This window comes from Aulonocara sp. 'chitande type north' Nkhata Bay, linkage group LG3 (assembly GCF_057382095.1).
Source record: "Aulonocara sp. 'chitande type north' Nkhata Bay isolate Kocher_YH1m ecotype deep benthic linkage group LG3, A_spYH_male_GT1.1, whole genome shotgun sequence".
NCBI lineage: Eukaryota > Metazoa > Chordata > Actinopteri > Cichliformes > Cichlidae > Aulonocara > Aulonocara sp. 'chitande type north' Nkhata Bay.
Window position 1 is genome coordinate 57,773,372 of NC_141346.1, and position 16,186 is coordinate 57,789,557.

Here is a 16,186-nt window from a genome sequence, read left to right on the forward strand (position 1 = left end):
CAAGGATCCTGTTGACCTTGTAAAGTTCAATGCAATCTAGTATCCATGTGTGGGGCATTATGTCATAGGCTTTCTTGTAATCAATCCAGGAGGCGCACAGGTTGGTCAATCTGGTCTTAGAGTCTAAAGTAACTGCTCTATCTACTACTATATGCTGAAGGCCTGTGCTAGCCAGCTGTGTGGAATAATTCATCACCTATACAACCTGAGTATGCACCTCCAGAGAGTCCCAGTGCTATGGAAAACATCACGAGTGGTCCCAGTGCCTAAGAAAATCATCCAGGGCAATAAATGACTACAGGCCTGTAACACTAACCTCTCATGTTATGAAAGTTACAGAGAGCTTATCCTGGAACACCTCAGACTCCTTGTGAGCAAGACCCTCTGCACTTTGCATACCAGCCCCACTTAGGGGTGGATGATGCAGTGATACATCTGCTGCAGAGAGGGTATTCCTCCCCCGACAGACCCAACACCACAGTTCGGATAATGTTCTTCGACTTCTCTAGTGCCTTTAATACGATCCAGGCAGGGCTGCTGAGAGAAGTTGGAGAACATGCAGGCGGAGGCTCCACTGGTCCAGTGGATCACCGACTACCTGACAGGCAGACGACAGTTTGTGAGACTGCAGAGCTGTGTGTCAGAGAGTCTTAACAGCAAAATAGGAGCATCCCAATCAACTGTTCTGTCCCCTTTCCTCTTCACCATCTACTCGGCCAACTTCAAGTACATCACAAAAACTTGTCTCCTCCAGAAAGCCTCTGATGACACAGCCATTATTGGATTGGACACGGAGCTGCCTACAAAAAGGGTTTTACGAAGGTTCAGCTCCTTCAATGTATGCAGCAGCCTGCTCTATATGTTTTATCCGTCTGTTGTTGACATGAGGAGGAGGTGATCAGTGACAGAATGCTGGCAGTCATGGACAATGACTCCCACCCCCTTGATAACACACCTGACAATCTGAAGAGCAGTTTCGGCAACAGGTTCCTTCAACCTCGCAGTCTCGCAGGAACATCACAGGAGTTCGTTCCTTCTGCTGCCATCAGACTCTTTAACTCATCCACAGATCCACACATGTGGAACAGTATTAATGACACTTTGATGCACCCCATCACTTTTGTACACCATGACATATTTGCCCACATGTTTTTACCTATATTGCTATATTCATCTATTTATTTTAATATTTATCTTAATATTCATCATAACTCTGTTTCTACCCTCATATCTGGCTTTGCACCCATTTAAGTTCAAGGTGGTCCACAGGTCGGGAAGGCAGATGGTCGTGGCCGATTTCCTCCCGGTGGGGGAGTAGGTTCGGCAGGATCTAGCCCCAGCCTCAGTCAGGTGGTGGGGGTGGGTGGCAGGGGTGTGGTCCCTGGCTCTGCTGCAGTGGAGGCGTGCTGCAGCAGGGAACAGGGAAGCTGAGGGCCAGGTGGAGGGGATTTCACTAACGAACGCTCTCTCTTTTTGTAGTGATGCTGAGGACCAGAGAGGGTGTGTGTGTGTGTGTGTGTGTGTGTGTGTGTGTGTGCAGGAACAGCTGGAAAGCTATCCAAAGGCGTCGAGTTGCCGACCAGGAAGCTATGTGGCTGAGCTCCCAGGACGAAAGGCTGTCTGAGGAAACGTTACAGCAGGTTGTTCCTTCTGCTGCCATCAGACTCTTTGACACACTAAAAATAAACTGTTACACTACATTTGAAAGCTGTGTGGCTCCATGATGTGTCAAAGTATAGTACTGTAAAGATATGTTCAACAAAAGCATTTCCAATATTAGTTGTATCTGTTATCAGTGTGGATAACCCTACGGTAAATAGCTGATGCTATTTAACACATGCGGTGATACCTGATATGTGAAGCTTCACTTACCTTTTCTTACACTTCACATAGGTGCCATATTCATCTTTCCCACAATTTCCAAAATCATTTCCTGCTGCATTGACATCTTCAAAGCAGACATCATGGGCCGGTTGAGCTCCTGGAAACATATCATACCCAATTAACTCTATTTTCCCAAAATACCCCAAAGGCAAAAGTCACTACATCAAAAGTTGAGTAACATTAGAAATGTAAGGATATGTGAATGTTTGGTGCTTTGAGTGCTTTGTGAAAGTAAGGATAGACCTTTCCAAGTACCAGGCTATTTACTATGTACTAAACTTCCTGAGAAGAGAACACAGATGTTTGGATGACTAGACGGAAGAGTTACAAGAAATTGAAGACATCACTTTTAGGAAACATAAGTTGGAATACAATGTCAACTAACTAACCTTGGTAAGCTGACAGTATAGACATTTCATTTGTAGTTTTATTAAATACTGACCTTCAACAAAGACTTAGTGGTTTATAGGCATGTGCAGTAAATTAATGTCATATTGAGGGAGGTGATGAAGTGCATGTAAAACCATTTTCATTACCGTAGCCCCAGAGCTGCAAGCACTGCTGTTCATGGGTGAGGCACATGCCATTGTAGCAGTAGGCCATTCCGTATTGACAAGAGGAGCCATCCAGCAGGTAAACGTTGGCAGGGCAGTAAGGAGAAGCCCCAGTGCAGTATTCTGGAAGGTCACATGCTCCTGCTGGGTGCCGGCACATGGTACCCGCCTGCTTCAACTGACATGCGTAGGGAACAGAGGGTGAGGAAGGAGGAAAGGAGCACAAGACATGGAGAAGCATCTTTAGTTTAGTGATACTTAGCAAAATGATGCACACTGAAGCCTTCTACATATAAGGATTAAAGTGTAAATATCTGCCTACAAATACTTCAAATTTGATTTCTGATGCGTTTAACTAGAATTTTCCCAAAGCAAACAGATTTTCCCAAGCAAATGACAGCTCTACCTCCCATCACCATAGGGGTAGGCAATATACAGAAGGTTTATGAAAGCTTTTTTCTAGAAAATATCTTTGTGTGTTCATTGTTGATGTAAAAAACAAAATCCTGGAGGTGGTTTAAATCTAAAAGCACACTTACACATTACAAATAGTTATTTGAACCAATGTTTATATGAAATACTCTTTAGTCTAAATGAGAAGAAAAACTAAAAACAGTATTAAAAGAGTTTTTAAGTAAAACCATTAGGTTTAAAATGCAAACGTATAAAGGAGAACAAACAAATTGTTGCCACAATGGATGGACCAGCACATCTGATTTGGACCTGATTTTTAACCCACATCCCCTGACACAGCCCTACCATTTATCCAACCTCGGGACCTGCACTTGGAGTACACGAGATTATCTTGCAACACTAATCCTTCACTTGTAAGGCGAGTGTGTTAACCATTATACTCACAAGACAACAAATACAGGGCTCTAGAGTGCGACCAAATTTTTCAGTGGTGCGACTAAAAAAAAAATATTTGGTTGCACCTGTGCGACCAACTGTTCAGGTAGCAAAAAAAAAAAAAAAAAAAATCTGCAACCTTCCCTGTGGTCAACAACAGACACACATCATGCCCCTATCGTGGACTAAACCAATCAGAGATAGTCAGGGGCGGGACCTCTCTGATTGGCCGTGGTCCAGTTGAAAGTGCAGGTGGAAGTGGGAGGTGAGTAGCTTGAATAAAGCGATATCAATTCATTAAATCCAGAATCAACTTTTAAATATAACTGTGTTTTGCCATAAACAAGAAAGAAAGCCCAGCAGAGGATGTACTTCCTGAGGCAGCTGAAGAAATTCAACCTGCCAACACGGACGATGATGCAGTTCTACACTGCAATCATCGAGTCCATCCTCACCTCCTCCATCACCGTGTGGTACGCTGGAGCCACTATCAGGGACAAACAGAGACTGCAGCGTGTTGTGCGCTCTGCTGAGAAGGTGATTGGCTGCAGACTCCCATCTTTGCAGGACCTGTACACCTCCAGGACATTGCGGCGTGCAGCTCGGATCTCAGCTGACCCTTCTCACCCTGGACACAGTCTGTTTGACCTGCTCCCCTCAGGCAGGAGGCTCCGGTCCATTCGCACCAGAACCTCTCGCCATAAGAACAGTTTCTTCCCCTCTGCTGTTGGACACATGAACAATAACCATATGACTGTACCCGCCACTAACACATGACCCTACGCTGTGTCACTGCATCATTCTATGTTTGGCACTGATCACCACCTGCACTCATGTATATATCTTTCAACGTAGCACTCTTAATTCTTATTCTCATGTATATATCTCATGTATATCTCATGCACATATCTTTCCACGTAGCACTTTTAATTCTTATCCCTACTTTTATTTTTTTCCATGTCTATTTAAGTGCTATTTATGACAGCATGTTTGCACTGAAGCACCGCAGCAATTTCCTAATGTTGTAAACCTGCTCAACATTTGGCAATAAACCCCATTCTGATTCTGATTCTGATAAACGCCAGATTCTCAGATTAAAGCTCACAAAACCATTTCAACAACAACCAAACAGCAGATGAGAGCAGGTACACGGATTCCACACAAAGATGTAAACACAGACCCGACGCATCAGAATCAGCTTTGTCTTTCTCGGCTTTCTCTTACTTTGCACCCCTCGCAGCACATTCCATGGGCACACTGGACCGCCTCCTTCAAGGTACAGTTATTGGGATTGCAGCAGTCGTTTTCACATTCCTGTTGACAATCATACAATAACATACAATATCAAGGTTTAAACACTGAAGCGTATATAACGAAAAACAATAATAATAAAATAATAACCTCTGCTTTAACTTTAATGATTCGAATAAAACGGACTTCATAAATGATTTGAAGGTTATGTTTAATCACCTTTTTTACAGAGTAAGCTCAGTTATGTAAAAAGAACTATATTTAACCAATAAGCAAAAGCAACTACACACACACACACACACACACGCGCGCACACACACGCACACACACACACATACTTCTCTGTTCAGAGTATCTGTCTGAGCTGCTGCCTTGTTCTGCCTCGTTCTCTCAGGTCAGCAGACCAAATGCTTTTCCTTGTTCTAAAGACATAATGGATACTCGAGGGGACAGGCCTTCGCAGTTGCGGCTCCAAAATTGTTGAGCAATGTGTGACTGCAATGTGTATGACAAAAGAATTTCCCTCGGGATAAATAAAGTTCTTCTTATCTTATCTTATCTGCACATAAGGAAGGCTTAAAAACGCACTTTTAATCCACTCACCGAAATCAGGACTCGAGTCTTGATTTCCACTTTGACATTCAGATGACGGGATCAATATTTGGTGTAAATAACATGAACTAGCTGCATTAGTACTAGCATAGTGGTGAATAAGTATAGAAGTGTGTGTGAAGTCTCCTTATTTTCTTTCAAGACTGTCAGTGGACCACCGCTTTTGGCACCAGTAGAAAACAACAGTGATCGCAGTACATCCATACTCCCTAACAAAGGCTTGTATGCTGAATCACAATGGGCACAAGCACTATTTCTATGCAGAAGTGCTTTCTATCTAACATTACTCCTTACTCCAATGGATGCATCGGAAACAGACTTGGGGTTAACCTCATGCCTAAGGCATGCCAACTTTAGGGTTAGGGATAACCTAACCCACCAACCTTCTGATTAGTAGATGATCTGCTCTACCTCCTGAGGTACAGCCACCGCAGTGGGCGTCGTATCACAGTCTCAAAAAAGTGCTGTTTAATTTTTTTAAACAATACAGTAAATAAATGCATCTGAAATGCAGTGATGTGAAGTCATTACTTTCATAATAAGAATACTCTGGCTTTTCTCTTCTATTTAAACCTACATTCGACAAAGATGAGAACTCTGCACAGTGGTATGACAATTAAAAATCCGATTATCTATAACAACATAGCATAGCATTTCATCTGTTTTTAAAAGCTGAAAAAACTACAGAATGGACATGATGATGAGATGGTTTTGTCAAAAGTTGGATATTTTCTCTTCAGCTAAGTTTTGTGTGAAAATCAGCTGACAATTGTCTGCAAAATAATTTAATAATAGGACAAGTAAATCATAACCAAGGTTTAAAGCTGTTACAAAAAGTAAATGAGCATCAAAAAAGTTTTTTAACTTACGAGAATTAAACATAATGCATTACTTTATTGCAGGGGTCAGGCCTGTGTCCTGCAGGTTTTAGATGCGTCCTTGGTCCAACACAGCTGATTCAAATGGCTAAATGACCTCCCCACTTGTCATGAAGTTCTCCAGAGGCCTGGTAATGAACAAATCATTCGATGCAGGTGTATTGACCCAGGGTGATATATCTGCAACCTACAGGACACCAGCCCTTGAGGCCTGGAGTTTCCCACCTCTGCTTTATTTATCCTTTTATCTGGTAGGGAAAGTTAATATAAGTTCAAATTGAATACTTGTCCTCACATCTGGTTCTCCACAATCACACTCTTCTCCGTCCTCCACAAAGCCGTTGCCACACTTCTTGCCCCCCACCAGATCGTTCATGTTGGGAATGTTATATAAGCACATGCCCCCTCCCTTCTGGAAATAGCGGTCCAAATCGCGTTTGCTGCAGTAACTGAAGACTCGAGGGAATGGGTGCCTGGACAGGGACATTATCATATTATTAACATTGAACAGAAAGTAAAAAAATATCAATGTTATGCATGCATTTGTACATTTTACAATTATTCAATCTGTAAGTATTTTGACTGATATACTATTTAAGTCATTAGCAATTAGCAGAGGGAGAGAGAGAGCATGTGAGAGACAGAGGTCACAGGTTCTGAATGAGCTGTGTGTTACTGCTTTGTATAACTTGAACTATTTTTTTTTTCAAAGATAAAAAAACAAAGGTGAAGCTGTGAATGATGAAGTATTTTAATATATTTTGCAGTTAGGCTTAAACATGGCTCTTTACCATCCCTGCTCCCATCACAGAAACCATTAATATTGAATGTACGACTACCACAGTAATCTTGGACATGGGTGTAAGAAAAAAAGAAGGAAAAAGCGTGCATGGGCAAAACACCTTCCAAGTACTATTCAGCTACCTCCCTCTTCTCAACATAGATGCTCATCTAGAGGCTAAATCCATGGTCATCATAATCATCAAGGTGATATATAAAGAAGATGCACTGACTCTAGAACAGTTCTGCACTTATCTTAATCCCGTGGCCTTCTCAGCTATTGCCTAGACTTTTAAGCCACTTCCTTTGTAAACTAGTCACGTGTATAAGCTGACAGACCAGGGATCTCAAACTCAGAGCTGGGGGCCACTGCTGGCACTGTCATCTCATCAGAGGGAAAGTCCACAAATATTTCCAAAAATTTAGTGTTTTTGTTTATTTTAAATATGACAAAAAAACCTATGACTGAACGTTATTGGAAAACACAAACCGTGTATAGACGAGTCTTAACAGTTTACTTACAACTGGGCTCGTCAGGCACTCTACACTTGCAGTGGTTATTATTATATTTACATGCTTTCATCTTCTGTTTCTCACCAGTAGCAACTTGTACTTTTCAACTCTCCTTTTCCTCCGTGCCTCGCACTCACACACACACACACAAAGGGAGGGGCAGTCCCACACATTCTCCTTGCAGCACGGACTACACTGTCCATACACTGTCACAAAGGGCTATGCCTGTAACACTGCTCATATTGCCTTCATGTTAAATCATTTTTTTAAATAATATATATATATATATATATATATAAAAAAAACACCCAGCACGCCCCTGCGGGCGGTTTATCCTTCAAGCTCGGGTCCTCTACCAGAGGCCTGGGAGCTTGAGGGTCCTGCGCAGTATCTTAGCTGTTCCCAGGACTGCGCTCTTCTGGACAGAGATCTCCGATGTTATTCCCGGGATCTGCTGGAGCCACTCGCCTAGCTTGGGAGTCACCGCACCTAGTGCTCCGATTACCACGGGGACCACTGTTACCTTCACCCTCCACATCCTCTCGAGCTCTTCTCTGAGCCCTCTGAATAGGATGAGGAACCTATGGATATATATATATATATATATATATATATATATATATATATATATATATATATATATATATATATATATATATATATATATATACACCCAGCACGCCCATGCGGGCGGTTTATCCTTCAAGCTCGGGTCCTCTACCAGAGGCCTGGGAGCTTGAGGGTCCTGCGCAGTATCTTAGCTGTTCCCAGGACTGCGCTCTTCTGGACAGAGATCTCCGATGTTATTCCCGGGATCTGCTGGAGCCACTCGCCTAGCTTGGGAGTCACCGCACCTAGTGCTCCGATTACCACGGGGACCACTGTTACCTTCACCCTCCACATCCTCTCGAGCTCTTCTCTGAGCCCTCTGAATAGGATGAGGAACCTATGGATATATATATATATATATATATATATATATATATATATATATATATATATATATATATATATATATATATATATATATATATATATATATATATATATATATATACACCCAGCACGCCCATGCGGGCGGTTTATCCTTCAAGCTCGGGTCCTCTACCAGAGGCCTGGGAGCTTGAGGGTCCTGCGCAGTATCTTAGCTGTTCCCAGGAATGCGCTCTTCTGGACAGAGATCTCCGATGTTATTCCCGGGATCTGCTGGATATATATATATATATATATATATACACTCAACAAAAATATAAACGCAACACCTTTGTTACTGCTCCCATTCCCCATGGGATGGACGTAGAGACCTAAAATTCATTCCAGATACACAATATAACCATCCCTCCCAAACAGTGGTCACAAATCAGTCCAAATGTGTGGTAGTGGGCACATCTGCTATATTGAGATAATCCATCCCACCTCACAGGTGTGCCACATCAGGATGCTGATCTGACATCATGAGTAGTGCACAAGTGTACCTCAGACTGCCCACAACAAAAGGCCAGTCTGACGTACACCTGTGCACTACTCATGATGTCAGATCAGCATCCTGATGTGGCACACCTGTGAGGTGGGATGGATTATCTCAATATAGCAGATGTGCCCACTACCACACATTTGGACTGATTTGTGACCACTGTTTGGGAGGGATGGTTATATTGTGTATCTGGAATGAATTTTAGGTCTCTACGTCCATCCCATGGGGAATGGGAGCAAAAACAAAGGTGTTGCGTTTATATTTTTGTTGAGTGTATATATATATATTTCTTCACCTCAATATGCGGGCTGCAAGTAGGGGTGACGTGGGCTGCAAATGGTCCCCGGGCCGCGGGTTTGAGACCCCTGTCTTAGACAGTGCTGGAGGAAAGCAATCCTTAGGTTTCAGTTTAGCTCCACTATAGGCACTGCTACTTATTGTAAACCGTGAAAAGCTTACATGATATTTTGATTCTACGCTTTCTGTCTGATATTGTATTGTATTATGTCAGTTTGTTATATTGTAATTTTTATTGAACTAAGTTGTTTATCATGTTTATCAAGGAACAAAGTCTTTCACACAAATACTTGTTTTCCTTCATTCAGATTTGTAGTACCTATTTACAGGACAACACAAGAAAAACAAATTCAAAGGCAAAATATAAAAATCTAATAAAAAATTATCAAGGGAATAGTTTGTTAAACAGCCATGCTAGTATTTCAGCAGCTAGAACTGTTTTTCATGTGTCAAGTAATGTAATGTGTCAGTGTGTTATGGCTGCTTCGTTCTATAAAACATTTCTTCCTGTTAAAAGGTTTTTTCCTTTCGTTGTTGCCGTCCTTGTCATGTTTACTATATTATTGTAGGGTCTTTATAAGGAAGCTTGAGGGAATTGCTGTTGTGGTGCTATATAAATAAAATTGACTTGAGTTGAAATCAAGGTGTTAGTAACAACATCTGAGGGTGACTAGGATGTTTCTTTAGTCCTGTGCAGAGCTCGTGGCTAACCCGGTGGCAGCGGCCATCACACAGCCTCCTTGATCGGCAGTGGCCTCCACACAGCAGCTGTCATGGTCATGGCTCATCCCAAAGTTGTGGCCAATCTCGTGGGCCATGGTGGCTGCAGCACCAATGGACAGCTCTGAGTGGTCCTGTAGAGGAATAACAAAAGGAGCTGTCACTTATGTGATGCAGTCTATCAACAACATGTTCAAACTAATTTAATATGGGTGTGTCAAAGTAAGCTGACTTCATGGTTGGGCCAGGTTATTATGGTTATTGTTAAGTCTATTAAAATGATTTTAGTGCATCTAAGTTAAAAGTTGAACTGTGGATTTGTATGTTGTATCTCAAAACTCCTGGTTATAAATTTGTATTTGTTTGACTGATTGTCTAACTTTGTGTTCCTTTTTCAGTGATATATTATTTTTTTGATTGTTAACTTTTCAAACTGACATGTTTAAAGAATGAATTTGTTACTTTTAACATACATTAAATTATATCTTTATTAAAGTAACAAAATGAGTGAGTGTGTTTCCAGCATGGCCAGAGGGGTGCTAAGCCTAGAAGACTCGCAACACACAGAGCTCTTGATTTTTTTTAAAACTTCTATATTACAGTTCGTTAATACCAAAGAACCATCTCCAGTACTTTCTCCTGTCTCAAAATTTCATGTCAGAAAATAATGTAGACATCAACAGGCATAACACGCACATACGATTTACACACGGTTTACACATGCCTCAATTCGTGGGCATGTCCATGTCCCATTAACAATAGCTTGATAAACAAAATAAAATTATTTTTCTAGTGTCTAAATGGATGCTCAGTCAACCAGGTACGGAAATGGTCATGACAATTTGCATATTAATGAAGAAACTGACCTCATAGCCCATTTTTTGCCAGTTGTACTAGTTTCAGTCAGTATGTATGGTTTAAAAGGTTAGGGAAACCTGCAGTCAGCTGAGACTGAGCGGCTCATTTATCATCACTTCGATGAGTGACAAAATGTTTCTCCCACTTAAAACGCTACGTCCAGGTGAACAGAATAAACTTTTTTGGGATTTTTATTCCATTATTTCAGACTGCAGTGATCCCAATAATATGTGGGGTACATCAACAACATTTATTTTGAGTCAGATACTAAAGGCTTCTCTAGGAGCAGCGGCTGTCTCGCTATCTGAGCAGTACAGCAAGTTTTTCTTTTGAATTCAGCTGTTGCTAGAAAGCAGAATGATGTCAGCTGTGAATTATTATAAGAAAATGAAAAAGCTAAAAATTAGAAAAAAAACCCTCTGGATTTGTAATTTACCTGTTTATATAAGCCTGTTAATTAGTGGGCTTTTAACCTGGATCATTGACCATCTGATAATACAAATAAGATGGTCAGTGATATTTCAGTGGATACTCTCCATGCCCAAAAACAGACAGTGAAGCGAGCAGGAAAAAATTACATGACGTGAAGACAGAGAAAAAGAGGAGGAAGAAGGAAAGAAAAGTAGAAATGTATTTCCACATACCACATTGATGCCTCCAGAGTTTTCCAGGCTGCACATCCCCTCCAGTGGTGCCATGCCGATAGTTGTCCCCTTGAATGTCACACCCCTTTCACACAGAGAAAAAACACGAGAAACAGAGTGAATTATGACTTAACCTCAACCTTCTTCCTGTTCACTTCGGGGTCCACAGTGGATGCACTGAATGCAGTTGGTCTCTTGGCATGCTAAAACAGAATCAAGCTCTGACTGAATAATGAAAACAAAACAGATCCTAATGTATCAGCACATCTAATCACCGAGTCTACATTTTTCTAATTAACATTTGTGCTGCTCCTGCTACTATTTTGAGTTTTTTGCTCTATTGGAAGCAAAATCTTTTGTTTGTTTTATAAGCATTTATTAGTTTATATATTAACCAACTGCCAGAGGCTCATCATACAATGGTGAGTGCAGAGACACATGGCACTGTGCTAATTATCAGCCCAGGTCTAAACATCACAGAGGTTGAGCGCAACTGATTTAATACAATTCTCCTGAGCTTGATATTCAGTGAAACAATTACAGATCAATCCTGTTACATCGGATGCTTTCACAGTATAATGCATGGATGGGTAATTCATTTTCCCAAGTAACCACATGGGAAAGTGGGAGTGTTACACCAAGGTTACACCAATGTTATGATGCTTAGGCAGCAATTGTCCTTCTCTCCTGGATCACCTGGTGCTTTCTCTGGTGCCAAGCAACGGGGCTGTGACAGCCGGAATAGCTCTTTGGGTCCGGCAGCAGGTACCTACCAGGTGTAGACCGGGAAGGAAAGAGGCGATGAGCCAATCCATAAGCAGACGAAGATGTCCACTTTCCAGCTTACCACTGCGTTTCCCCCGTGAATGGTGATCCAATATTATTGATTTTACAATTTGAGTAACAAGTGCCAGAAACAGCACAAACACAAACACAAATGGCAGTGACAGACGGCAGGCCACTTTAGAGTCGCTGTGAAAATGCTTAACAACAAAAATGTAATAATTAAATGTATTACATTCAGACATGCTGCTGAACCTGCACCTGCTCAACTTCCCTGATTTATTAGACTGAACATGGTCAGAGATGCCATCACCTCTCCATCATGATTAAAGTTTTGCTTGTGTTTTCTAATCTGGTCTAAAGACCGACCTTTTCGGTTTGGCTTTTAAACCCAGTCTAGAATGTTCATTTTGATATTGATGTTCTATAATTTTACTGGTTTTTTTTACTATGTATTTTATTTATAGTACTTATATTTTATTAATCTTTTGGCTCTCTTCCACAGCATTTCTTTTATCCTGGCTTACTTCTCTTGAACCTTGAGGCTGCTGTTGTTGTGTATAAATAAAATTGAATTGAACTGAATTATGTTCAGCACTTTGGTCAGTACTCCCTGTTTTTAAAGTGCTTTATAAATAAAGTTGGCTTGGCTCAATTGCTCAATACTGGCATGTTGAATATAAATAAAATACATAAACAATAAATATGTTGAATTAAAAATGAAGAATAACAGTGATTTTAATCACAGGCCTCACTGAGAGAGCCTCTACAGAGTCTGAGTCCTGGATGTTGTTTTTCTCCTCTTGTTTTTTTGTTTTGTCGTCTTGTGATAGGAGCAGTAAATTCTAAGAATACTAAAAATATAATTTGTAGGTGGTTGAAATAAGAGATATTACTTCCTGCCATTGCAGTATTGTATCACAACACTGTAAAGGCTTGCTGGAAATACTCCACTTAGTCTGCTGACACTGTGACCCAGTTTCAGATAAACAAAAGATAAACGTTGGAGCCTAATCAGTTTCACAGCCACCCCAATTCTTGACTTATTTGACAAAAGAAAGTCACACATTCTTTCATAGACCTTTAACAAATAATATTTTTTTTAAACTTCTTGTCAATGAAAAAAAGGTCACATTTTCTGTCATGCAAGTCCATGTAAAGTCACTAAGAATATGAAAAAGTGAACAAATGTCTATTATGTAAACCACTTGAATGGATTCATAAAATAAATTTAGCATTTATTCCGCAGACAGCAATGAAGCCATACTGAATTTGTATACTAAAGTCATGAAAATATGTTTTCACAGGACCTTATGCAGAGGCATATATGTGTAAAACTGAGTACACAGGAATTTAAAGGATAAGTAACAGCCAGGTGCTGCTAATCATTTCATTAATTATTTTTGAGAAAATGTAGTCACCTCGATAGAAGCTGAATTTTTGGCATTCAGTGGTATGTTAACAAAATGTCACAATCTTCCTGAGTAACTGTAAAACATTTCTTCACAATGATGTGAGAGTCATTCAGAAAGTGATTACTGCAAGTTACTACTTGCTACTGGTTTTACACACTGTTAAATCACTGGGTATACTTGACACATTATTTTTCCCTTGACTGTATAGTATAACTATTTTTTTAATGAAAAACCACAGTCGGCATATCCACTCTGTTTCCAACTGATCACTGAAAAGGTAGCTGTGAACTGACAAGAAAAATATTATTTTGATTCCAACAGGTATGAAAATGATTTAAAGTTCCTGCTTGAAATACAAAAATGCTTCAGACAGAGGTGAAAGACCCGATGTAAACAACATGATTTTGTTTTCTACATGTCTGGTGTTGGCTCAGTGCTGTGGTATGTTTCTTACGTAAGCAACTGGGCATTGTCATGCTTCTTGCGTGATTTTAGCTTCTGTCTCCATTGGAGGAAGGACCAAAGGGTTGCATTTGGCTCCTCGGTGATGATGCACTGATCTCTTTTAGTCCAAACCTCCAGACCAATGAGAGGCACACGGATGTTCAGAGCCCTGTAGAACTGAACATAGACACAACAGATATTATTTTTCTACATTTTTCCAAATGGCAAATAAAAAACAACAACAACAACTATTACTAGTGACTGTCACAATATTAAAACTACTGACAGGTGAAGTCATATTAAGTACTGTATTTGTGTGTTTTCAATCACTACGGATTTAGAACATAAAAGTTATCTCAAAGTAGATAACTAATACATGACAAGGAAATATATGTGGACCCAGCAACAATAGCTTGTTGAATCAAACTGTCTGTTCTCTGGAGAACAGGAGTGAACAGCAGAAGCCCTCATCCTTACCTTATCCACATAATTAGCAATTTCCATTATCCTCGCCTTAGTCTTTTCATAATCTTGATTCTGCCGTTGAAACTGCACGATTACATAAATGAATGTTAGCCATGAGGGGAAAATGTAAAACATTTTAGAAACAATTAATCCCGACTGATACCAATTAGAGTGGGAGAGGACTTCAGTCTTCTTATTGGTAAATATATTTTATAACACTTTGCCCAACTTAGAATCTCTGAACATTGTATACACTGCTGGATCTTAGTAATGCTGATGGTGGTTTACAACTAAAATGTGTTTTTCCCTTTAATAAACATCAAGAAGAATACTGGCGAGAATACTGTCAGTATTTTTTAATGAATTGTGTTCCAGTCGCCTTAAATGTGGCAGGAGCCCAAAGTGTACTTCAATTGAGACATAGTATTTAATTACTGCAGAACAACCATTTGAAAGTCCGTCCACCTGGCAATTCAACCTAAATCTATCCCCACATTAAGCAGACAAATACTAACTCCACTTACTTTTGCCTCAGTACAACTACTAGATAAGCTTAGAATTGTCCATATAAAAGAGTCATATTATCTTGAATTACATAATTGTTTAGTATGTAACTGAGTGTCCATCCTGCTGTGTGAGTTTGATCTTAGCAGACAAATGTAGTAGTAGATTATTCCTGTAGTTGCACAGGAATAATCGGCTTGGGCATGAATAAGGCAGGTGATGAGTCATCTTACCAATGTATTATCCGCCACAATGTACAGTTCGATGTACTTAGTCGTACCCAAGGTATTCCTTTTAACCTGCCATTAAAGAGAAGAAGGAAGGAGCAACATGTTTATAAATACAGTAACATAAACTGATGGGCTAAAACACTCTCAAACAAAGATAGGAGATAGGGAATACCTAAAATGTTAAGAGACACATACTTGTCAGTCCATTAGAGTGGACGAATGTGCAGAAAAGGTGTAAAAAGGCTGTCACAGACTTGACATGAAATATTATACATATTTAGACAGTGAACTATGGGGAAAAACACTGGATGAAGATATAACTGCTCAGCACTAAAAGAGATCCTTTAAAGCAGTAAACAAAAACAAAATATTGAATCAATCAATTGTATTTATATGATTATATTATATTATATTATATTATATGAAATAGCAACAACAGTCAACAGTTAACCCCCTATGATCAAGCAGTTGAAGGCTGCCAACTGCCCTGTTGGGGCTGACAGGAGGACGACAAAGCTAAACATAACATACACTGTGGAAGAGACCCAGAGCCCCGGCCTTATTGGGTAGTGGGGGTGTGAGGCAGGGGTGTGGTCTCTGCATTCCACATTTCTCGTATTAGTGACTCGTCTCCGTGTTCCATTTAAAGTTTTCCACAGCAAATAAAAGCTGCCTCTCTCAGTTGAACCGTTTCATTGGAGTCCTGTATTTAAGTCCTACCTCTGACTGCTACACAGCACCTCCATGGTAGCTTTAGAAATGTACAAAAAGACAACATGGTTTGACAAGAACAAAATATGATTGAATCTAAGCAAAACTAAAATCATGTTATTTGGGAATTTTCAAATTAACTCATAAGCACAGATTCACAAAGATGGTGTGGAAATAGAAAAAGATCATGAGTTTCTTGGTTTCTGGTTCATTTTTACACTGAACAAATTATGTATTAAGCAATATACAACCTTCCTGACAATATTATAAATCTGTTTTCTAAAAGGAATGTGGGATACAATTTGAGGGAAGAATTACAT

At 40.1% G+C, this 16,186-nt stretch overlaps 1 protein-coding gene across 3 annotated transcripts in view; it reads right to left on the reverse strand.

Moving 5' to 3' along the window:
* adam19a (ADAM metallopeptidase domain 19a) overlaps positions 1 to 16,186 on the reverse strand; it is an 87,451-nt gene that overhangs the window by 22,222 nt on the left and 49,043 nt on the right. For all 3 annotated transcript variants that reach the window (XM_086285319.1, XM_086285320.1, XM_086285321.1), the window contains 9 exons: positions 15,159 to 15,224; positions 14,434 to 14,505; positions 13,967 to 14,133; positions 11,315 to 11,399; positions 9,804 to 9,946; positions 6,324 to 6,501; positions 4,512 to 4,601; positions 2,421 to 2,616; positions 1,873 to 1,981 (listed from right to left, as the gene is read on the reverse strand). In XM_086285319.1, the coding sequence (XP_086141445.1) occupies positions 1,873 to 1,981; positions 2,421 to 2,616; positions 4,512 to 4,601; positions 6,324 to 6,501; positions 9,804 to 9,946; positions 11,315 to 11,399; positions 13,967 to 14,133; positions 14,434 to 14,505; positions 15,159 to 15,224 (1,106 nt within the window). The remainder of the gene's footprint in view (positions 1 to 1,872; positions 1,982 to 2,420; positions 2,617 to 4,511; positions 4,602 to 6,323; positions 6,502 to 9,803; positions 9,947 to 11,314; positions 11,400 to 13,966; positions 14,134 to 14,433; positions 14,506 to 15,158; positions 15,225 to 16,186) is intronic.